The sequence below is a fragment of the Gekko japonicus genome, unplaced genomic scaffold (assembly GCF_001447785.1).
Source record: "Gekko japonicus isolate JY-2015 unplaced genomic scaffold, Gekko_japonicus_V1.1 scaffold747, whole genome shotgun sequence".
In the NCBI taxonomy this organism is placed as follows: domain Eukaryota; kingdom Metazoa; phylum Chordata; class Lepidosauria; order Squamata; family Gekkonidae; genus Gekko; species Gekko japonicus.
Window position 1 is genome coordinate 357,554 of NW_015160231.1, and position 24,878 is coordinate 382,431.

A 24,878-nucleotide genomic window follows, 5' to 3' on the forward strand; every position below is an offset into this window, starting at 1 on the left:
TATGTGTCTTCTGTATTGCTCTGTGCTGCTAGGCATTTCAAGATCTCTTTTTAAAAGTCCAACTTGAAAACTGGTTGGAGTGACAGTACTGGTGTTTGCCACCATTGTATGGCTAAAGTAACCATTTTTGTCAGTTTGTCATTATTACTAAGTGAGAGGCGCCTTGAAGAAAACTGTATTTGCGTTTAAACAGGGCCCAGAAGGAAGTTAGCAAGGCAAATGAGCGGATTCAGGACTACTATGAGAAACTTGACAAGATGAGGTCAGAACGGGACAGCAATGACCGGAAGCTGTTGGCTGAATTGGATGACCTTACTAGAACAAAGCAGTTCCTTGAAGAACGATTAATTGAACTTCTCAGGTTAGTAGGTTTATTTTAGCATAAAAGCTGGAGGGAGGGTATGGACTCCCCTGAGAATCCCATGAGTCTCCCACTAATCTCTCATTTCGAAGTCCAGTTCCCCATGTGTATAACAAAAGCCATACAGTAGGACCAGGAATGAAGGAAAGACAAGGTTCTGTTTATCAGGCATGCAAAGAATATGACTTGCCTCCTTCAACCCCCAGTTGTGACAAAAATAAATTTTAAAGGGAGGTTCCTGTGGTTTATGCATGAGTCTGGGATGCATCATGGACTGAGCTTGTTCGGACAACCAAAAATGGCACCCAAACCCTCACAAAAGCTTGGGCACCATTTTAGTTGCGGTATGTTCCCTCTAAGCTGTGGAGTCTAGTGAGCAAAAATTCTACTTTGTGAGCTACTGGCATTAAAGTTGTGAGCAAGCGATTTGGCTACTGCATAAATTAGTTTGCTCTGGAGCCATCCTTCCTGAGCCAGAGGCTAAAAAACTGTGAGCCAGCTTACACTAACTTAGCTTAGAGGAAACACTGGTAACAACCCCCTTAGAGGCCAAAGAACTGAAGTTGCACCATGGGACTTCAAGCTGAGGTTACTGGAGGTAGTGAGGGAGCATTGGGGGTGCTAAGCGGGGCAGGGTGTTAGTCTGAGGGTATCTAAGGGATGGGAGGGGGGGACAAGGGACGAGGTGATGAAGAATGGAATTGGAAGGAATGAATGTATGGCGAGCTCCATTGCTGAAGGGGAAACGTGAATGCTTTGGGGGAAAGGAAATGGAAGGAAGAACAAGAAGTGTGGGGAAAGGGAGGAAGAGAGAATCAGCAAAAAAGATAATGAAGGGTGCTGTCATAGGGGGTGCTGATGAACACAATGTGGGGAGAATAGGGAGATGCAGTGGGGGATGGTGAAGTGACCCTGTGGAAGGACAAGGAGGGGCAGAATAAAAGAGAGGGGAAAGATAAAACTTGGGGTAGAAGGAGAAGGGAAAAGGGAATCCTATGGAAAAGGGGGGTGAGAAGATCTAATGTGTGGGAGTGTGGAAAAGGATTGTTCGTAACTTCCTCCCCATCAGCCCCATAACTGATGCCCCATTCTGTAGTTTGCAGCAGAGCTGAATGCAATGGCTATGTGAGGAGCAAGCTGAGAACAATCTGCAGCATTTTGTTGTGGGTCCCCACAGGTTGTGGGTCCCTACTATTTCCGATAAAAGATGCTATGGGTTTTCTGCCATTCTCACCTCATTCTCAGCAGTGGCATCACACCAGGCCTTTGAAATAAGCTTCTTTGCCACATTTCAGACAGCCACTTCTGCACTTGTTAAATCCTGTGGTTTGTGAGTCACACTTGACATTTTAAGCCACAGACAAGTATCCCCCCCCCGATAACGTTTAGCTAGCACAAAAAGGCAAAAGATCTTTGCATGTGCATTTGTTAGACATGTCCCAGTCTTTTGTATGTACTTTTTACATGCCTTTATACATTTATTCTCATTGACCTTTTTTGAGTGTTTTCTCGGTCTGAAACGTTATGGGGGATTTTGATCTTTTCATTATTCGTGTCCATGATTCTGTGGGCCATTCCACACATCATGGATATAGCATTACCGACCTGTCGCTACTAGAACTGAAGCATGCCTCTGTGTGTTGGTTGTTTTAATCTCAGGTGGAAATAAACTGCAGGAGCCATAATGGTCCTTGGTCCCCGGCACTTTTTTCCCCCTTGTGAAAGTCATCACTTCAAAGCAGCCCTAAATGGTGAGGTCCACATAAGGACCACAGTAGGCTCATGGAGTAGTTGACCTGACCTGGCTGTTCTGCAGGTAGCAGAACCTTCACCTCTGACCCCCCCACAAGCCGTGATCATGGTTTTCTCCTAGTAAACATACAAAAGGCAGCGTGTAGATGCCATGTAGGAAATTTGGTTTGGTTAGGTTTTTGCTATGCTGAACTTGGGCTGAGGTTTTATGGGGGGAGTTTAAACCCTCGAAACCTTGTGTTCCTTGAGGACTTTTATTTATTTATGTATTTATTTGGTTTTCTCCTAGTAAACATACAAAAGGCAGCGTGTAGATGCCATGTAGGAAATTTGGTTTGGTTTGGTTGGGTTTTTACTATGCTGAACTTGGGTTGAGGTTTTATGGGGGGGGGGTTTAAACCCTCGAAACCTTGAGTTCCTCGAGGACTTTTATTTATTTATGTATTTATTCTTCACACTTTTGAAAGGGACAAAGATGCCCTTTGGCAGAAGTCTGATGCTCTGGAATTCCAGCAGAAGCTCACGGCAGAGCAGAGGTGGCTGGGGGACGCAGAGGTCAGCTGCTGCCAAGACTGCCAAAAGGAATTTGGCTGGATGAATCGCCGACACCACTGCAGGTGGGTAAAGGCAGGGCGACTTGCGAACCGGCGCGGTTAAGTGAGTGGCTAATAGCTGTTAACGATTTTAATAATTTCATATTTTCACAAGGTTAATTTTCTTACCCTCTTCCTCCAAAGAACTTAGGGAAGCACACATGGCCATGCCCCCCTCCCCCCTCAGTTTTATTCTCACAACAAGCTGCATGGTAGATTAGGCTGATAGCAGCTGGCCAAAACATTACCCAAGGCGCTTCATGGTAAAGTGTGGATTTGAATCTGGCACCTAGCCCTGTGTTCTGAACAATCACTGCGCTTGCTCTTTGTAGTAAAGGTAAAGATTCCCTTGTTCGAAAGCCAGTCGAATCCGACTCTAGGGTCGAATGTAGCTTTGAGCACAACGGATTATGTAATGCTAGTCACTACTAGAGATGTAAAATTTTGAAGCTCGGAAAAGCCGAAGAGCCAGTGCTGTCCGAAGACGTTTCTGTGGTCCTGTGGCCGGTGTGACTAAACACCGAGGCGCACGGAACGCTGTTTCCTTCCCACCGAAGTGGTACTTATTTATCTACTTGCAATTTCTTGCTTTCGAACTGCTAGGTTGGCAGGAGCTGGAACTAGAGACGGGAGCTCACTCCGTCATGCGGTACCCGGGTCTCGAACTCCTGAACTACCAACCTTCCACAGCCTGCAGTTCAGCGTCTTAACCACTTGAGCCACCGCAGCTCTTTGTAGTAAATAGTACTAAATGCCATCTGAAATGGGTTAATGAATACGTTTGAGGTTTTTTTCCTTAATGAGGGAGATTGGGCAAAAGGATGAAATGGAGGGTGTATTTTACAGGAATCCAAATCACCTCCAGTTGTTTTTGGCTGTTCCCCTCCTCGCTAATCCTGGATGTCTTTTTGTTCACTCACAGTCATGCTGCATGGTGGGTATTGTATCGATTAAATGATGTAGCTTTGAGCACAACGAATTATGTAATGCTAGTCACTACACTGTACATATTTTTAAAAAGATTTAAAATACGTTCAATCAAAGTCCTAAAGATAAAATTTGGCAAGCTGCAAGTGATAGTGATTGATCAGCTGCAATATGAAACAAGTTCTCTGCTGCATTAAAGGACCATGTGCCCTATTTGTTTTGTGGGTGTGAGCCAGTGTATTCACCAGTACTTGTTATTTTACTGTCAGAGTCAGAAAACAAGAAAGTTCACCAGACATTAATCTTGCAGTCGTCTGATGAAGAAGGTCTCAAAATGGAATATAATACCAGATTCTTGTTGGTTGTTCTCTGTTGTATTCTCTGTTGTGCCGTGGATTTGTATGGATGTGTAAACAACATATACCACGTACATAACTGTGCTTGTGTAAACACACACACACACACGCCAAACCGCCAAAACGTCTTGCAAGATCCTTGTTCTGGGACACAGTGAAAAATTTCCCCTCCCCTGTGGGGAGCGGTCAGAATACATCACATGTATGGTCTTCAAAGGGTGTAACTGCTTAAGATGACACTGTTTGTTGTTGAGACTCTCCTTAGATATGTGTAATATATTTTGAATCTTTATGTGTTACCATACACTGTATTCCTCCTTGTTTTTTTTACTGTGAGCTCAACAGCATGCATTGCATCATGGGTACTACACCTGGCAAGATACAAAATTCCTGTGGTCTGCATTCCCTCCACCCTTTGATGATCACAGCTGCCACTGAATACTCCTTGGCAATAACTGGGAGTGGCTCCCCTGTTGAGACAATTGTGTAGTGGTGATGAAGTTCATGAGGAAGAGGGATTCTCACTGTTCAGACAGCAGCAGTTCTGGACCTAAGTCAGCATGTGCCATTATTATGGCCTGTACCTGTTGGAGCTGTGTGTCAGACTTCTCCCTCAGCTGTTCTTTGGCATTGTGATCATGTCCCCATGCCCCCCCCCCCGAAACATTATTGCATCCCAGAGTTGCAAACCGTTGCAAGAGAGGAGGTTCCTCTAGAGGAGGTCAACCCAAAGAACAGCTAAGAGGCAGTGTTCCAATCGCCTCCCCCCGCCAAAACTTCTTGCAAGATCCTTGTTCTGGGACACAGTGAAAAATTTCCCCCCCCCTGTGGGGAGCGGTCAGAATGCCAGGTGTGGAAATTTGCAGTTACCCCATTGCATCCCAGGGCTTGCATTTCAGTCACAGCCCCCAGGATGCAACAGAGAAATTTCCCTTGGGGGGGGGGGTCATCAGAGCGACTGAGAGTCAGCTCAGTTTATACATGAATTGAAACATCACTTCTGTGGTTGCTCCGTGTTGGTCCCAGTAAAGTATGCATTGATGGATCACATACTTAAATAATGATATTTGGGATGACCAGGAACTGGTCAGCTGTGTGCATAATCATGCAATTTGCCTTAACCCCTTGAGAGGAGGAGACATTACCAAGAGCAGTGTAGGAACCCCTCCAGAGGCCATGGCAATATTGCAGTGCTAATGTGTAAACAGATTCTGCATCAGCTTTTCTTTTTCTTCTGCTAATAACTAGCTTAGATGTTCTTCTGGACATAGAATTCCAGTAGCTTGGCAGGTTTGTGTGTATGAGACATGAATATCAAGGGCTAATATATGGTATATTTCCAGAACAGATTTTCCAGATGGAATACTCTCTCACTTTATGAAGTTTTAATCACTGAATTCATGCTAAAGAGTGCATCATAAGACCGTAATGTGTCCCATATTCTGGTGTCTTCCTTATGAGATAGCACGTTGTGGACATCTTGTAGACATCTTTTGACTCAGTGAATACTTTCAAACTAGTTTTTTTTTCTCATCAAAGTTTTTGGTTTCTAGTTTAGTTAAGCGAAACTTCATGAACTACCTTTGCTTTTACTGAGACGCTGCAACCGCCTAATACCTTAATTAATGGAATAAAAAGTTGAAGACAATGTCATTAATTGACTAAAAAGCCTTTAATAGGTTTGACCGCTTTAGTTAAACCTGATGAAGCCTGGGGGACTTTTTGTATCACCAACTAGTACTCCTGAGATTTCACCATGTTCCCAAATCACATGGGCAGGACCCCTGCTCCCAAGTGCATTCTGAAGTTGCACGTGAGTGAGAGATGGATTTGTTCAGTCAAGGATGGCTTTATTTGAACAAGTGGATATAATATGGGATCTTGCATGTATACACATTTAACTGAGCTTAGTGCTTTGCCGTTTATTTCAAAGAGAAGCCTGAAACGTCTGAGGCAATATTATTAAGAACATGAGGTTTTCTTTAATAAGTGAGAATTTATGTCAGAAATCGCTTTCATTTAGAAATTGCATGGAGGACCTTCTCCTTTGTTTTAAAAAGTTATGGAGTAGAAAAGACTAAGAGTCCTGTAGCACCTTGAAGACCAACAAAAAATCTGTAGAAGGGTACGGAGCTTTCGTGAGCCTCTGCTCACTTCTTCAGATACAGCTGTATCTGAAAAAGTGAGCAGTGACTCACGAAAGCTCCATATCCTGCCACCAATTTGGTTAGTCTTTAAAGTGCTCCTGGACTCTGACTCATTTCTACTGCTACAGGCAGACTAACATGACTACCCATCTTAAAAATTATGGTTACTTGTAGACTTTGTGGACGCATTTTCTGCTACTACTGCTGCAACCACTATGCCCTGTCAAAACACACTGGCAGGAAGGAGCGCTGCTGCCGAGCTTGCCTTAAGAAATCAGATGCTGCCTCTGGAGACTCTGGGTCAAACACTAGCCAAGAAGAGCCACTGAGTTTGTTCGCCTCACCATTGTCTCTGGTTCGTAAAGTTATGGGTGAGTCCCCTTCTGTATCGTCATGGGAGCCGGATCCCCAGTAGATGTTTTATGGCTGTATGAGAACCTTTCATAATGTTCCATCCTTGTCTGCTCAGAATTCTCAGTACTGTAGAGCTGACACAGAGATATTCCCTAATCAGGAATAGCCTCTCATAAGGAAATTGCAGTTGTCAAATGAGCTAATAACTAAAAGGAAAGGACAAATCCAGATGACATTCTAAATGTCAATGATGACATTCTAAAACTTCTGGTGGATTGGATCCAGCCGGCTTTTTTGCTCTATCTCACCTAGTTTCTTCCTTTCTACAGCCCCCCAACCCACAAGACTTTTCTCCATGCAGTGCCCATGATCCCCAAAATAGCCCTTTCAGGTGTTCAAAGGGGACCCCACCTCCCTTTTTCACCAGTAGAGAAGGTGGTTGGATCCAACCCATTTTGATATGAATGTGTTGTTTTGCCCTGGCGTTGAGATACAATCTTTGTTCTCTTAGCGGGTGTTCTCTTTTTCAAGGAACAATACTACATGTTTTCTCATAGATGAAGATGGGCATTTTAGCAAATGAATGCTGTTAGCAGCCATGCTGCTCCAAAAATAAAATCCAAAAAACCCCAAGAACACAGCCCATATAATGCCTTTTCTTAGGACCAGTCAAATGGTACATAACAGTGTGTGAGTTCGAGGAGCCTGTACACTGTTAAGGTGTCATTTGGTTGGTCCTAATAAGAGGTGTAACGTCAAATGCGTTTTGGATTTTTGGATGCTAGCGAATAGCAGCATAACAAATATAGTTTCTGTGTAAAATGGTAGAGTAATAGCCTTAGGAGAAAGTACCGCACCTACCATTATAGTCCTTAGGCACAAGACACATGCAATCTCCTTACCTGGCCAAATTTCTCTGGAAAATCAACTTGGGCCCCGGTCACACGAGCTGGAAAATGTGGGGGGGGGAGCGTGGCTGTTTGCCCCGGGGCAAACTAATGCGCGACTGCGAGATCAGATGTCCGGTTGAGGTCCCGTCGAGGTCCCGTGGCTAGGGGGGAGGTGCCGATCACACCACAGGCAAAGAAGCGTGGCGGCGTGGCAAACGGGTTTTTAAAAAAACTTTTTCAAACTGAAGTGTGCGCATGCTCCGTTGGGTGCTTGTGCGCATCCGTGGAGCCTTGAGGGGAAAATGACCTGTTTGCAAGGGGACATGGGTGGGCGCCGGATGCCACCAGAAAAGCGATCAGACGCCCGCCCTTGCCCCGCGGTTTCCAGAAACTAGTATCTCCGAGGTACTATTTTTTTGCCGCGCATCTTCAGAGGGAAGCCTTGGTTGAGCCACAGGAGCTCTACGCTTCCCAGATGTGGCGGTGTGATCGCGCCCGGAAAATCCGCCTATCTTCCGTCTCTCTAACATGGCTACTGTTCCATGTGACCGCAGCCTTAGCCTATTGGATTCTGGCAGCTTTCCTTTGTTCTGCTCTCTCTTATTCTAAGACCGCAGGGCTGCAGGTTGACAGTGAGTGACGTGCCCTTGCATAGGAGCGTCGAAAAGATAGGCTTTCAGTGTCATCTCACATGCCTGCACCGTTCACAGTTATGCTGCCTCGTGTAAGCTTACAGGCAGGACAGGGGGAGAGGTGACGATAGGCCATTCAGAAATATTTTGCCTAGGTGGGATCTCAGTTTTCCCCCCCTTCATTCCAGTTCAGGTGAATTTGACGGCAGTGTTTCTGTGAAGGATAGATGGGTGGATGGATTTTCATGCAGCCAAATTCTGTTCTTATTTATTTATTTAATCCATTTGTGCCCCACCTGTCTCCCTGATAGGAACCCAAAGCAGCTGACGTCATTCTCCGCTCCTCCGTTTTACCCTCGCAAGAACCCTGTGAGATGGGTTCGGTGGAGAGAGCGTGTCTGGCCCATCACCCAGCCAGATTCCATGGCATGAGTGGGGAATGGGATTTGAACTCAGGCCTCCCAGACACTGGCCTGACAGTCTTAATCACTACACCACACTGGCTCTCGCACTGTAAAGTTTAAACCCCCAGAATACAGAATTCTAAAACTTTGTGCAGGGATTCAGAGTCTGCCCAGCTCTGAAAGCGCTGTTTATCTCCTTTCCCTCTTTTTTGATGCAGTTACACCTGAAGCTTCTAAGCCCACAGATGAGGCCCCTTTCGATATAATCACTGATGAGGAAGTGGGCCAGTTACAGGAAGAGGACTCCATCCCTAATGAAGGCCAGACTGAAGAGGAATCCCTGGACCGTAGCATGACTGATCTGTGAGTAAACATTATTTAGCCATTAAGGAGTCAGACATGATGAAAGAAGCACCAGGCTCCTAACCTGTCCTCCACATTGCTGCCTCCCCTGCAAATATACCCCCCAGTCACTTTTTAATTTTTCCCCTTCAAACCAAGGGCTAAAACTAAAAATGACATCAGGAAGGGGAATTTGAGGGGCGGGGGCAGGATTGGTGGGCTCAGGAAAGGTAAACTTCTGTTCCTGCCTGCTATTGCAAATGGTGAGAGCCAGCATGGTGTACTGGTTAGGAGTGGCTGACTCTAATCTGGAGAATCAGATTCGAATCCGCACCCCTCCACATGAAGCCAGTTAGGTGACCTTGGGTCAGTCACAGTCTAGCTCACCACCTAGTATAACTTAGAACTGAAAGCTGCCAGACAAGCTTTGGATCTCCTGGCTATACTACACACACTGCCATATGATAATTAATTAATTGCAAATGGCCCCCAACCTCTGCCTTCCAAATTATCTTGGCAAAGATAGAATTGGTGAATTAGTTTTAGTGTCATGTATCCTACCACTCCACTCAGCAGAGTTTGCAATTGAAGTCTTCTACCAGCACAAGTAGCCTTCTTTCAGCTTAAGCGGCTCTTCCTTCAGTGCAACGGCCACTTAAAGTTGGTGTGGGGTTGAGACTCTGACTGATTTCCCACTAGCCGCTGCTCCGTCCTCGCTCTCCCCCCCCCCCGATTCTACGTGTCAATTTCCCACCAGTTGCTGTGCGGCCGCATTTTGCCCCGCAGCTTCACCCGATTTTCCCTGCGTCTTTTCAATCCTGCTTTTTGAGGATCGAGAAGACGCGGGGGAAATCGGGAGAAGCTGTGGGGCAAAATGTGACCGCGCAGCAACTGGTGGGAAATTGACACGTAGAATCGGGGGGGGGGGAGAGCGAGGACGGAGCAGCGGCTAGTGGGAAATCGGTCTTAAAGTCAGATCCTTCTCATTAAGGAGACCGTGGTATGAGTGTGTGTGAATAAGAAACGTTGGAGGAAGGCTTCAAACTTTGCTGGTCAGAGTGATAGGATACATGCCAGTATTTTATCATCACCATTTTTTGTTTTAATTTGTGAATTGATTCAAAAGCTTTTTTTTGCTAAAAAAGGGTATATGCGTACTACAAATAAATTATAAAAAGAAGTAAACATTTACAAAGATAACAGCTGCTTCCATCCTAATGTCTTTTAAGGGCAGAGGGAAAAATGAAACAGTGTCTTTCCTCCTACCTTCTTAAAGGAAATGGATTCTTCCTGTTAAATGCAAACATAGTTTCCCATTGCATTTGAAGCAACAAACAGTCGTTTGCTCTTGCCTTCCAACCCAGGATCGTGCACAGATTCAAACCATAGTTTGCCATTCTGGTCTGAAGAGCAAACACAAACCATAGTTTGCTAGTCTGGTTGTAGCAGCAAAGCTGTGAATTATGCTGAGCAGGAAATTACTAACTGACTGAGGGGAGGAGGCAGGGGAAGAGCAGGGCAGTGGGAGCAGGCAAGTCTGTGGCTCCTTTGCATAGCCCCACGCCAGAGTTTAGCTGTTGAACTGACTCTAATTCTTTAATTGCAGTCGGGAAGAATGTCAGCTATGTGCAAATGGTTTGAGAGCTTAGTTTAACTGCATGTGCAAGATGCTGGGTGTTTCAAACATTCAGTTTCACTGTAGCATGTGTCCCATGTTGGATTTCAAGGTGCTTTTTTCATCTTTGAGTATGGGACATGGAGTCCAGATAGCAGAATTCTATGACAACTTAGTGGTACCAGTTTTCTCTTTGGCAATACATGATGTAAAAGGGAGGAAGCTCGAAGTCTGTCATGTACTTACTGATCTCTTCAGGTTTCATGATGAAGCAGATTTTGACTATGGCCCTTGTCAGTGCAAGTCCCTTGTTGTTGTTGTAATACTTTTTCTAAAGAATCTGTCCAAAAAGACCCTTCTTGCCGTTCACATCAAAAGGTGTGGGGGGGGGTGATGAAAACAGCACATCTGGGCAGAGTCAGCAAGTCTGTGTGGTTACAGAAAAGCTTAATGAAAAGTACTGTTATCAAAATGGTCAGAGCAAGCAAAAGGAAACGTAAAAGTTGAGATATGGCGCACTTCTTGCGTCTCAAAATAACTGAGTCAGATTGTTCTACTTCAGGTCTGACTGGTTCCCGTACAAACAACACTGATACTCTTTTTCGTTAGAATTTGAATTCTGAACCACATTTCTTAGGCAGATCACATGTGATATGTGTGTGTGCGTGTGTGTAAAGCGCTGTCGTTGTACAGAGTGACCCCCTTTTAATGTTTGTGCTTGTGTGTGTGTGCATGCTTGGAAGCTAAGCAGGGTTGGCCCTGGTTAGCACTGGGAGGGAGACCACGAAGGAAGTCCAGGGTCACTAAGCAGAGGGAAGCAGTGGCAAACCACCCCTGAAGTCTCTTGCCTTGAAAACTCCGTGTGTGTGTGTGGGGGTCATTTCATAGAAAAAGAGGTGCAGGAGCTCATTAGCATAACTCGTTTGCATATGCCACAGCCCCTGACATCACCGGAAGTGTGTCAGAAGGCAACACCCACTGCTCAGGCTTCCTAGCTATTGGGGGGGGGGACATGCAGATCTGTCCTCACAGAGGAGGGAGAGCTTGGACCTGAAGGCAGGCCGGTGGGGGCTCTGCAACTTACCTGGCTGCTTCTTGCTCCTCGTGGCCCAACTGAGGGCTGCTGGGAGCAGGGGGCGGGCCTTGTTGCATGTGCCCGCCCCCTGGGCTCCTTACTGCCAGAGCTCCGCTCCTGTGAGCTCCCGCAGGAAATGACCCCTGACAGTGCCATTGGTTATCATGTTCACCCCACATGTGAGCCAGCTCTTACTAATCCAGCTATAAGAAAGTGTACTTCGTTACTATTTGTTCTCACGTTTGAAGACCTGAGGAGGCACTTAAGTCCAAATAAAGATGTTTCAAACCAAACTTAAAACGTATCATTTCACAGTTTCCGTAATGACAGATATGTGAGCCCTGCTTGACACATTACCCAATCCAAGCGATCCTTTTTGTGTTGGGGGAGTGGTGGGGTAGCCCTGCGGCCAGCGGACCTTAAAGAAAGTATCATGTTGGCATTCCATGTTTAGGGCGGGACTGTGGCTCAGCAGGAGAGCATTGTTTTGCACACAGAAGTCTCAAGTGCAGTCCTTGACATCTCCAGTTGAAGAGACCAGGTGGTAGGTGATCTAAAAGACGTCAGCCTGAGACCCTGGAGAGCTGCTGCCAGTCAGAGTGGGCAGGACTGACGTTGATAGGCCAAGGGTCTGACCCAGTAGAAGACAGCTTCATGTGTTCACACGTGGAAGCCATCCCTCCAACCTTTTCTCCTCCATAAAGTGGGGATGACAGTATGCAAATCTGGAGGGTAGGCAGGCCTCCATGTGGAGCACCCAGGTGACATGTTCTTTCGACTGGTGATAGAAGGAAAAGCCATCTGTCCGTTCCACCGCCACATGACACAGAGAAGTGCCATGGATGATGTACAGTCACCTGCTGTTTAAAGCACAACATTTGACAGGTACCACCCCCAAATCTCCTTCCCTGAAGAATACTGCTGATTGCTTTGGGGCATTTCTCGCCATTCTGTTTGTAGGAGCAAGAAGAAGAAAAACTTATTCTTGCATTGGTCACTTCTTCTCTTGATTATTTCCCCCCCCCCCCAATGCTTTGCTTCATTTTTTTGCTTGTATTCTTTGGCAGAATTTTTTTTTTAATAATAATAATTTTTGTTTTATTAGAAATACACAAATACAGATATGCAGATGAAACATTTTGAAATAGCACAATAAATCCAACATATAAACTTTCAAGCAAGATTTCCACATTGTTATCAATGTGCGTGTGTGTGTGTATGCGTGTAAGTATAATTATCCATAAACCTTTGTTAAACCTTCTAACATTTATTAAATAAAATTATGCAACTCGTAACCATGGGAAGTATATAACAGATTAACTGAGCATGTAGGATTTTCTAATGATTTCAATAAGAAGAAAAGCCAAAAATGAAAGCATAATAACTGAAGGAAACTTTAAATCCATTTATGAAATTGGGAATATTCGGAGGAGAGGAAGTGTTGCGATGCTAAATAGTCTAAAATCGGGAACCATTTGGGAGTGAAGGTGTCTTGAATAGGATATTGGGAAGAGATGTTTAGTTTGTTTGATACTGCGTCCATTAAATAGTGGTTCCACAGTTTTTTATACCACATTTCCACATTAGGTGCTCTGTGATCTTTCCAGCATGATGCAATTGCCGTTTTAGCAGCATCCAATAAGACTTCTATTAACACTTTATGTGGTCTGTTTTTCAATTCCGATGGCCATGTATTTAAAAATATAATCACCGGTAAGAGTGGGATCCGCACAGAGGTGATCAACTGGATTGTGGACAAAATGTTCAGCCAGAAATCTTTTATCTTTACACACTTCCACCAACAGTGGGTGTAGTCGCCAATTTCTTGACACCCTTTCCAACATTTTGGGGAAATCCCCCCCGACATCAAAGCAAGTTTGCGTGGTGTAACGTACCATCTATTCATTATTTTAAAGTTTTGTAGGGTAACAGAGATAGATTTGTTTTTGAAACAATGTGAGGTCTTTGGCAGAATTTGACATTTTGCTTGCAGCTTCTTTTGTCAAGGGCTGGCTGCGAATGGCTAGGGCTCATGGAATACTGGGCTAATGGCAACTAGCTCTGTAAGACCACCATCCTCAGTACTCTTGGGTCTGCTTCAGAAATTTAGAGGACCCTTAGATGAACAATGCTTTTCAGGAGCAGTTAGCACGAAGCCTGTCCATACAGCCTTTGGAGCTAATTAGCAGCGTACACTTTTGCAAAGGAAAAAAAGTTGTGGCACATTTCACTCCATCTATCCACTGGAAAACAGTGATTTGTTTGGGTTTCCTCAGCAAAAATGTATCTTGTATGCATGCAGTGAATGCTCCCTCTGTAATCATCACATGCGTGTGATACTTTATGCATGAGTTACAGAATTCTCACATGGAAGCACTCTTTTAATAGGGATTTTATAATGTCTGAAGCAACCTTTGATGATTTCAGTAAGTTAGATCCAGACTAAATTCCTTGTTAATAGAGGGCACTTCTGTCAGCAGAAAGGAACTTTTCCTGTCTTCCCTTGCAACCCACTCATCTCCCCCCAGTCCTTCTTCTGGGGGAGAGGGACCCTCAGGAACAGCAAAGGGGGCAAATTGGAGGCCTATAGCAGGAGTGAGTTAGCAGACACACACACACACACCCGCACGTACACTTTCTCTTAACAGAAAATTTAGTCTGGGTCCAACCCAGAGGCTTAATGGGGTTTTGATCAGGGCAGTCCAAGCTGAGAAAGACCTTTGCCTGAGGCTTTGGTAGTTCCTACTAGGCCCTGTAGGAGCTGCGGTGGCTCAAGTGGTTAAGACGCTGAACTGCAGGCTGTGGAAGGTCAGTAGTTCAGCAGTTCGAGACCCGAGTGCGCCGCATGACGGAGTGAGCTCCCGTCTCTAGTCCCAGCTCCTGCCAACCTAGCAGTTCGAAAGCAAGAAATTGCAAGTAGATAAATAGGTACCACTTCGGTGGGAAGGTAACAGTGTTCCGTGCGCCTTAGTGTTTAGTCATGCCGGCCACATGACCACGGAAATGTCTTCGGACAGCGCTGGCTCTTTGACTTTGAAACGGAGATGAGCACCGCAACCTTAGAGTCGGATTCGACTGGTTTTGGAGCAAGGGAACCTTTACCTTTACCTTACTAGGCTCAGTGGCCAAATAGTTTGACTGTACTTAGACAGCATAGGCTGCAGTCCCACACACGAAATAATCCACTTACAATCCACTTTCAATGCACTTTCCAACTGGATTTTTCCAGTTCACACAGTAAAATCCAGTTGGAAAGTGCATTGAAAGTGGATGACTCAGTGTGGTGTGTGTGACCACAGCCTATATGTTATATTCTAAGTACTTAGGTCATCTGATTAGACACTGGGTTTGATTTAACATCTGATCTCTCTGTTTTTTATTTTAACGCTGTTTTAATTGTATTATTTTAATTGTTGTACACCGCCCTGAGCCTGTTCGGGTAGGGCAGTATATAAATCAAATCAATAAATAAAAAGTGGAAGACAGGAGTAAATCAAGATGATGCCACACCATACTTTTGTTCTCCAAGAGTGTTTATGTTTAGCATTTAAAAGATTCATACTGTAAGCATCTTTAAAATTAAAAGATTCATGCTGTAATAATTTATGCTGTAAACATGGTTTGCAGTTTCCTATATCAGGCCAGAAAGCTAATGGTTCTTACTGTGGTAATTAACATTCTGAGTCAGCCGTGAGCTATAAAGAGAGGTAAGCTATACATTTCAATTCCGTCTTCCTATCAGAGTCCCTCCTGAAGCTGCTGCACTTTAGCACAATTCAGTCCTTTCTCAGAAGGTGCCCATAACACTGGAATCAGGAATGCAGTGAGATTAATTAACACTCTTACCATGATGCAAGAAAGTTTCACAGAGTCTGGAAACAGTACAGTTTCATTGAGAAGATGCAGTTTGTGGCACTGGCTTTATACGAGTGACCAGAATGAAGCCGTGCTCAGGACATTGGGGCATGCTCCTCTTACAGTGGATGCAGGCTTGTTTCTTCTACGTTGTTTGAAGCAGTGCAGGTCTTTGAGCCACCGTCTTCGGTCGTCTGCCATTGCTTAGCCATTTGTTGACGACCGGCACACCTAATATTTTTAACTATTTTCTTCAGATTCTTCCTAAACTTCACTCCAATGAAGAAATAGAGGACAGGGTTGAGACAGCTGTGGAAATAGGCAATGGCTTCTGTTATGATCAATGCATATTCGTAATACTTGCTGAGGAGGACATGCCGGTCCATGACACGAATCAGTTTCAGCAAGTTGTAGGGTGCCTGCGTACAAATAAATGTCATGACGATAGCAAATACTATCTTTACTGACTTGTGTTTGTTGAAACCCTTGGCTTTGAGCAAAGTGTTTATAATGGTAAAGTAGCAAAAAAGCATGACAAGCATAGGGCAGAAGAATCCAAGAGACATTTGAGTGACTTCAATTGATTGTTCCATTTGAAGCGAAGAGTAATTTGCACGGCACACTACTTTGTCGTGCTTGGCCTGAGTGCTGTACGTGAATTGGGGCAAAGCAAATGCCAAGGAAACAATCCAAAGAAAAATACAGATTACTTTGCCCCAGATTGTCCTTTTGGACTGGCTGATGTGGACCTTGGTGGCTTGGACAACTGAAAAATATCTCTCGATAGTCACACAGGTGAGGGTCAACATGGATCCATACAGATTCAAGGTGTAGAAGCCTCGGATGACTTGACATGCCAAAGTACCAAAGATCCACTCGTGAGCAGCAGAGTATGCCCAGAATGGCAGTGTACCAAGAAAGCATAAGTCTGCTGTCGCCAAGCTCACTAAAAATATGTCTGTTACTGTCTTCACTTTCTCATAGAAAACAAATATGATGAGAACCAGTGCGTTACCAGACACTCCAAAGATGCAGGCAAATGAGTACATGCAGATTAGGAAAACTTTGCTAAACCTTGGGAAAAAATCACTGTCGTAGTCTTCTTTGTACACTTCACTGAGGTATGCATAATAATCCTCATCGGTGCTCATATCTGTAATCACATACATTTGAAAAAGCATCTCGTTAGGTGAATCCATGGCTCAGAGTGTGTCCCTACAATGCTGCAAAAGTCTTCATATTACTGTTCAGGCAATACAGCTATGCCAGCCATAGGCTTGGGTTCTGTGTGCCTTGTCTTCCACTGAGAAGAAAGGAAGCTGCGCTAGACCAAGTTGCAAATACATGGGATTGTTTATATCTGGTGTTGCAGCACTTGCAAATACTGGGCTGGATCCAGGTTAAATTTTCCACTAACAGAAAGCGGGGGCAGTTCCTCCCCTCTGCAGGCCCCCAATTTTGTACCTCATACTGCCCTGTGGGCCCCCTGTCCCCCAGGAATAGCATTAAGAGATCAGTGGTCTGCAGCAGGAGAGAGGCAGGAACCTTGTTTTCCACAGATGGAGGTGCCTTTCATGACTGGAAAATTTTGTCTGGCTCCAAGTCATTCTCATTAACTGTAGAAACCAGCCAAATTACTTGTCTTCAAACAGCAGCCTCTGAACTGACTTAAACCTCTGGTTTGTGTACCCATTCAAGGCGTTTAGACCTAACTGAATTAATTAAGGAAGTCCACAGACTTGAGAAAGATCAATGGCTTTTATCACATCTCTATTTTATTCCAGATTATTATATTGTGTAAAGAATAGTACAGTAGTAGTGTGTCTATGTGGAACTGGGGGACGTTTGTGACACCATGGCTATGCCCTGATCTGGTATAGTTAGGAAAGGAATGTGACCATATCCCATGCTTGGGCCAAGCCTGTGACTCAGTGGTGGAGCATCTGCTTGGCATATAAAAGGTCCCAGGTTCAATGCCTGGCATCTCCATTAGAAAAGACCAGGTAGCAGTTGATGCGAAAGACCTCTGCCTGAGACCTGGGAAAGCTGCTGCGAGACTGAGCAGGACATACTGACCTTGTGACATCTTGCGATTCAGTATTCATGTGATAGTATAAGGCAGTGGTGGCGAACCTATGGCACGGGTGCCAGAGGTGGCACTCAGAGCCCTCTCCATCATTAAAGTGTCGAATTCTCTGCCAAATAATTTTAAGTAAATGAAAGCATTTGGGATTGCTTTCCTTACTTTGTTTGGATCATCTTAAATTAATGTATGAGTTGTTTTTTCTAAAGTAAAACCTCAGTATTCAGGTTAAATTGCCGTGTTGGCACTTTGCGAAATAAGTGGGTTTTGGGTCACAGTTTGGGCACTTGGTCTCTAAAAGGTTCGCCATCACTGGCATAAGGTGATTTGAAACACAGTGAGGTTCAGAGTGTCGACATGATGATTTACCGTGTTTTTATACCAAGGTGGGTAGCCGTGTTAGTCTGAACCAATAGAACAAAGTTCAAGTCCAGTGGCCCCTTTAAGACCGACAAAGTTTTATTCAAGGTGTGAGCTTTTGTGTGCACGCACACTTTGTCAGACGATCAAATGGAATTACATATCCTAGTTGTATATATATATATTTTTTAACAGATCAAAAGAATGACAAGCTGGGTTTCTGGTTGTCATCTGTTTGGGTTCAACTGGGGGGGGGGACAACATAGATAATAAATATGTCAGAACTGGAGACTGATGTGTCCTAAATGGGGAGAATCCCGTGGGGATTGTTCCCCCTCCCCCCCCCCCTCTTCTCTGCACGACGTACGTTGTGTGTTTTTTTATTAAACTAACATTTGCGCATGCTCCGTTTGGTGCTTGTGCGCAATCGTGGAGACTTGGGAAAAAAAAAACCTTTTAGCTAGGTGGGCGCTGGAACTACCTCCGGAAATGCGATCATACGCCCGCCTTTGCCCCGTGGTTTCTGGAAACTAGTACCTCCAAGGTACTAGTTTTTTACTCCGCGTTTTTGGCGTTTAGCCATGGGTTACCGACGGGAGCTCTACACTTGCCAGATGTTGCCCTGTGATCGTGCCAGGAAACTCCGCCTCTCTTCCGTCTCTGAAGCATGGCTTATGCTCCATGTGACCGCAGCCTAGGATATGTAATTCCATTTCATCGTCTGACAAAGTGTGCGTGCACAGAAAAGCTCACACCTTGAATAAAACTTTGTTGGTCTTAAAGGTGCCACTGGACTCTAACCGTGTTTTTGTATATCTCTCAAGTATTAGTGTGGTCATTCATCAGTACAGCACAGGGATGTTATTCAGACAGGGTCCCACGTGACATATTTCCTGGAGTGTTGCATAGCATCATGTGAAGACTGGTAGCCGAGATGAAGATGCTGGTGGCCGCAGCAAAGAGCAGAGGGGGGAAAATGTGTGAGCTTTTCTGATAAAAGGAAGAGGAGGAGAGAACCTTCATGCAGCCTGCATACTCTTCTCAGGTTCTTCTCAGATTTCTCATCAGCCTGTGTTTGACTCAAGAGCAGACAGTGGGAGAAACCAACCAGTGTTCCCTCTAAGCTGAGTTAATGTGAGCTAGCTCACAGTTTTTTGACTCCGGCTCGTACGTTTTTGTCTTTGCTCAGGAAGGAGGGCTCCAGAGCCAACTAATTTATGCAGCAGCCAAATCGCTCACTCACAACTTTAATGCCAGTAGCTCACAAAGTAGAATTTTTGCTCACAAGACTCCACAGCTTAGAGGGAACATTGGTAGAAACCCTTCTACGGTTTGATATATATTGCAGCAGTTTTGTGAATTCACATCACAGTATTCAAGTCTGTGTTTTATTTAATTCATTTGTACCTCAGCTTTCTCCCCAATGGGGACCCAACACAGCTGAAATCATTCTCTTCTCCTCCATTCTATCCTCACAACAACCTTGTGAGGCAAGTTAGGCTGAGAGGGTGGGACTGGCCCAAAGTCACCCAGCGAGCTTCCATAGCATGAGGGAGGATTCGAACCTGTGTCTTCCACATCCATGTATGTAACTGCAGCGTCTCTGGGTCATGCATGTTTGTGTACACTTGTTTCTCCTGAAAATTGTGCAGCCTCAGAGAGGAGGAAGGAGATAGGTGCAAAACAGAAACTCTGCCTTTGTGAATGGCAAACACCCCTACCCCCGTCCCTTGCATTTGAGATATTACCTGTGCTTTGCGCACTTGCTTAGAAACCTCTCTTAACCACTGTAAAGGCTAGGCATTTCCCTTACTAAAGAAGACCCTGAAACACTCAGCTTCTTAGGATGCTGGACTTTGTGCCTAATTCCAAATTATATTCTTGAACATCACTTGCAGGGAATTGCAGGACAGACACAGCACTGATAATGAACTGCAAGTTCTGGGGGCCTTTTCTTATACAGGATGCAGCACTCGCTCTCTCCTCCCACTCCCTTTCCGTCACAGCACTTCTCTCTGCCATTTCTTGTGGCCGCCAGCGTTTCGGTCTCCTGGTGATACTTTATGCACTCAAAGAAGTATGGCAACTGGGTTTGGGCCACCGTCTGCAGCCAGCAAAAACACCCACTTAGGGGGTGTCAAGTAAGGGACTAGGCCGGCAAACTGTCCAGTTTGAAAGAGAGAGGGAATTCTTCAGATCCTCAGTTGATAGCAGTTCCTGGTAAGGTAACAGTGAACTAACACATTTTAAACTTTAGCTTCTCTTCCGAAGTCATGCTCATATGTCTGCTCCACGAAACTGATGCTGAGGATTAAATTACTAGGGGAGACCTGGTTGCATGATTGGATTTGGTTTGGGGGGCGTATTTGTAGCAAGACTGGTTTTCAAATGACTTGTAAACATGCCGTAACAAAAGGTTGCTAATCCTTTCTGTTGCTAAATTATATTAAAGATCACAGCTAAACAGCCGTTGCAGCCTGGAAACCCATTCCAGTATTGATTAAAACAGCCTTACTTCACAAGCTGGGCTGGACAGAAGCCAGCCGTCTCCTGAGTTCCAAGAAAGATGCTTTCTCCAGGGCTCTGAAAATAAAATGGCATGTCTCAGTCTGAGTTACAGCATGACACATAATAACAGAGTATTGGGCATATTTAAAACATAAAGTGGTAATCTAGTTGGAGCTCAACAAAGGAGCCAATCAGAAAGAAATTTGTACTGGTCTTCGGGGCCACGGAGGGGTAGTGTGTTTTGCATTTATGGTTGTTCTCCTTTCAGTCTGGGAACTCAGCTGGTTCTCTCTACTAAGCCATTTTGAAGACTGTCAGTTGCAATGTGAGAATCCTTTTACCTGGACAAAAGAGTAGGTCTAAGGTATGCAGACATCGACAACAAGGAGAGAACAGGAAGGGCTGTGGCTCAGTGGCAGAGCATCTGTTTGGAACACAGAAAATCCCAAGCTCAAAGCCCAGCCTCTCCATCTAAAAGGACCAGATAGTGGGTGATGGGGAAGACCTCTGCCTGAAACGCTAGAGAGCCACTGTCCCTTGCCTCCAAGCCCTACCAGAAGCCAGCCATAACTTCCAGGCACACATGCACCAAATAAATAAAATAAAAGGTAAGGCATGGGGGACCTGGGAAGAGGCTGCATCCCAGCCACAGAAAAGGGCCAATGCTCAGTGGAAAACCTGCCTGCTAATATTTTAGGCAACCTCCTTATTTCTTCGAAAATCTAGCCAAGCCAGCACAACTTTTGTCATTCTAACAACATCTTCTGTGGTGTGTGCCATGGCATTTTTTTAAATGCCTGGTTTGCCCCCCTGAAGGACAAATTGAGGCATCTATCCAGATCACAAAGAAGGGGAAAAAGAGCAATGATACCATGGGAAGGGGGGGAAATATTTTATTCACTTGTACTGTCCCTACATGTTTGGCATGCATTTCTTCAGGGGGGATCTATAAAAATGTAGATAAAAACAAAAGATATTTTTAAGTTAAAAGGCAGAAGTGGGAAACTTAGTAAAAAGCCAGTAATCACTGAGCATGTGAAGAGTGCATAAATGTATCCAGAACCACAAATCCATGAATGTATTTCAGATACTATACAGGTGCAGTAAAGGAACATTATGCAGACTATATAAGGGTGGAAACACAGATGTTAAAACACCGATTGTATAGATCACTCTAAAACTTTCACAATTTAACCTGTAAAATAACCAAAGCAGTTTCCACAGGAACAGACGTTCATAGAAATAAGTGTGATTGGCGGACTCAAATTGTTATCTCCTATATGAGATAAAAATTGGTAATGATTTGAGGCTTTCATTTAACCCATGAGGAAACCAGAGTCATCAGTCTCACCAACTTTATCACTATGGCATTCTGATCTAAAAAATAGCCCCAAATGTAGAGTCTGTTGGACCTTAGCAGTGCTCTAGAAAGTGTTGAACCAAAGAGACACATGTTTTTTTAAACATTACTATTACTTTTGTGTTCTGTTATCTAAGTTTTCTCACAGTTTTGCCAACATTTAATAATATGCATTACCCAATCAGAGCTGGCTGTAGTGAAGTTATTGAGAGTATATTGTTTCTTGACATATGGATTAATAAAAAATTTCATGTTGGCTTGTAAGCTTGCAGAGCAAGCAGTTTCTACAAGAAAAATGCCCGATAAGTAAAGTGGATCATACAACCGGTTATTCAGCCATCTATTCTGTGACAATCACATCCCCTTTATCTGCTTTATAATAATGTTATGGTTGTGGGCTAAGCACTTTAATGCCATTTTTTTCATGATAACTTAGACTGGTCCATATGGGTTTGGTGTTGTTTTCTAGTCTTTTCAGGTCTTAATTTATTTCCAAAGCCTGGATGGAAGACGAAATAGGACCTGGAGGTATAAAATGTAATGCTGAATGAAAGGGAGTGGAATAGATGCAACCTTGTTGTGTATTATCTATCTGGAGAGGGGCCATGGCTCTGTTTTAGAGCATCTGCCTGGCATGTAGAAGGTCCCAGGCTCAACCATTGTTGAACTTGAATCTGCTCCATTATCCTGCCCAGTCCTCTTTTAAAGGTATCTATGCTTAGTGGCCATAATTATATCCCCCAGAAGTGACTTCCACAGTTAATTATCCATACAGTACAGAAGTACTCTTTCTTTATTTTGGTCCTGAATGTATCATCCATTAGCTTCATGGACCAGGTCCCAAAACCTGGATCCTCACATCTTATAGGTGATAAGCTGCCACAGTGATGCTGAATAGCTGTCAGCCAGATGACGGCTAACCAGTGTGATATAGTGACTAGGTTCGGATTTCGGAGACCAATAGCTTCAAATCCCAGCTCAACTACAGAGCTCACAGGGTGGCCTTACTTCCATCACCAACAGTCACAATTGCTGGGCAATGTAAATGGGAGTGGGAAACCAGATTGGCCTCTATCTGTGACTTAACTATCCCAAATTTCTCAGGAGAATGTGTCAGTCTTCAATTTGCATGGCTGTTCCTCATCATAACCAAGTTTGAGTCCGGTGGCACCTTTAAGATCTGAAGACGTGAGCAAGCACATGAAAGCTTATACCTTGAATAAAACTTTGTTGGTCTTAAAGGTGCCACTGGACTCAGACTTTGTTCTGTTGCTTCAGACCAACATGGCTACCCACCTGAATCTATGTTCCTCATCCTATAAAATAGGAAAGGAGGACTGGCTTCCCACTTTGAGGAGAATTAAGAGTAGTGGTAGCTTAGCCAGGATGAGAGGCTATTTATTGCACTGCATTAAACTTGTAGGGACTGGTAATAGCCAGGAAATCAAAAAGTTGTGTGGAGCTCACCTTAGGCAGATGCAAAAGTGCAAATGTAGCCAGGATACAGCCAGGAGAAGATGCTCCAAGTGCCCTGTGCCTTCTGTCCGGGCTCTTTTTAATAAAGTATTCCCAAACATTTGGATAGCAACCACCACCCCCACACCACGTATTTGTTGTTTGAAATATCAAAGGAGAAAGTATCAAATGAGAAATATAAAAATGTGGAATAACAAAACAAGAACAAAAGAAATCCCTCATTTGAAACAGTACAGATTGGATGAGAGAACCAACTATGTTGTGCAAAGCTTCTTCTGTCTGTCCTGTGTATACATTATCATTTTCAATTTGAAGCAAGAGGAGGTAGGCACTTACCTTGCAGTGAGGGAGAAGTTGTTAACTACCTGTCAACCACAGTCTGATGAAGGCAGTAGCATTGGGTATTTATAAGAACTGTTACCGCTGGGTTTCCTGTTTTGATTTTTTTTAATGTTGTAAAACAAAACGAAGCAGAGTGGAGGGGGGAGCCCCCAAATTTTGTACCCAATATCAGACGACTACCCACCAAAGTGAACCTATTTGTAATTTTAATAGAACAGCCACATTGGAGATTGTGTGTGTATGTGTGCGCGCATATGCCATCAAGTCACAGCTGACTTATGGTGATCCCATGGGGTTTTCAAGGTAAGAGCCTTTTAGGGGTGGTTTGCCATTGCCTGGCTCTGTATAGCAACCCTGGACTTTTTTGGTGGTCTCCCATCCAAATACTAACCACAGCCAACCCTGCTTAGCTTTCCAGATCTGACGAGATCAGGCTAGCCTGGGCTATCCAAGTCGGGGTTTGTGTGCATGTTTATACACACACATACACAACATAATCTTATATATGATTGATTAATCATATGCTCAATATATTTGCTCCACAATTGCAGAATAATAATAAAAAGTGACATTCTACTGGAAGACTGCTCAAACAAGAAAGATTTTAGATTTCTTATAAGGGTTTCCTACATGATAGAAGGGGTGTTTTTTTACATGATAGAGGTTTATAACATTATGCATTGGGTAGATAAAGGTGACAGAGAAAATCTTTTCTCCCTCTCCCATAATGCTAGAGCTTAGAGTCACTCCACTTAAGTTGACAGACAGTAGATTCACAAAAGACATCAAGGAGTACTTCTTCACTCAATAGGTAATTAAATCGTGGCTCACTGCTAAAGGATATTGTGACGGCCACAAGCATTTATTACTTTAAAGGGGGTTTAGACAGATTTAGCTGTGGTGACTAAGGAGCCTTCACAGCTAGTGACAGTAAACTTCTGAACACCAGTGCTGTGAGGTAACATCAGGGGAAGACTCTGGCCTCTGTGCCCTGTTTTGTTGGTCCTTCAAGGCAACCAGGTGGCCACTATGTCAAACAGGACATTGGACTGGATGGACCTCTGGTCTCATCTAGGAAGGCTCTCTTCGTATTTACTATTTTACAGTCTTTATGCCTCGATCCTTTTCAATCTGACTTCCAACCCACATACTGGTCAGAAACTGCCTTGGTCATTCTGACAGATGACCGACACCAGTCAGCAAAGAGGAGGAGTCTGCCCCTTTCAGTTTCCTGTGGCCTCTCAGTAGCTTGAAAGCATTGGATTGGACCCCATGCAAGACTTCAACATGTGCAACAGTCCTTGCGCAAGAAGCAGCAGTCAAATTGCTCTTCAGTGTCTGCTTGCTCTTGAAAGCCACTGTATCCCCCCTCCCCTTTCCACCTGCAGAAGACATAGCACAAAGCATTTCTTCCAATACAGTTTCAAAACCAAATTAAAATGAAAT

General features: G+C 44.3%; 1 protein-coding gene across 3 annotated transcripts in view; it reads left to right on the plus strand.

Moving 5' to 3' along the window:
* FYCO1 (FYVE and coiled-coil domain containing 1) overlaps window positions 1-24,878 on the plus strand; it is an 80,082-nt gene that overhangs the window by 41,476 nt on the left and 13,728 nt on the right. For all 3 annotated transcript variants that reach the window (XM_015412391.1, XM_015412385.1, XM_015412397.1), the window contains 4 exons: window positions 194-361; window positions 2,581-2,730; window positions 6,311-6,507; window positions 8,635-8,779. In XM_015412391.1, coding sequence (XP_015267877.1) covers window positions 194-361; window positions 2,581-2,730; window positions 6,311-6,507; window positions 8,635-8,779 — 660 coding nt within the window. The remainder of the gene's footprint in view (window positions 1-193; window positions 362-2,580; window positions 2,731-6,310; window positions 6,508-8,634; window positions 8,780-24,878) is intronic.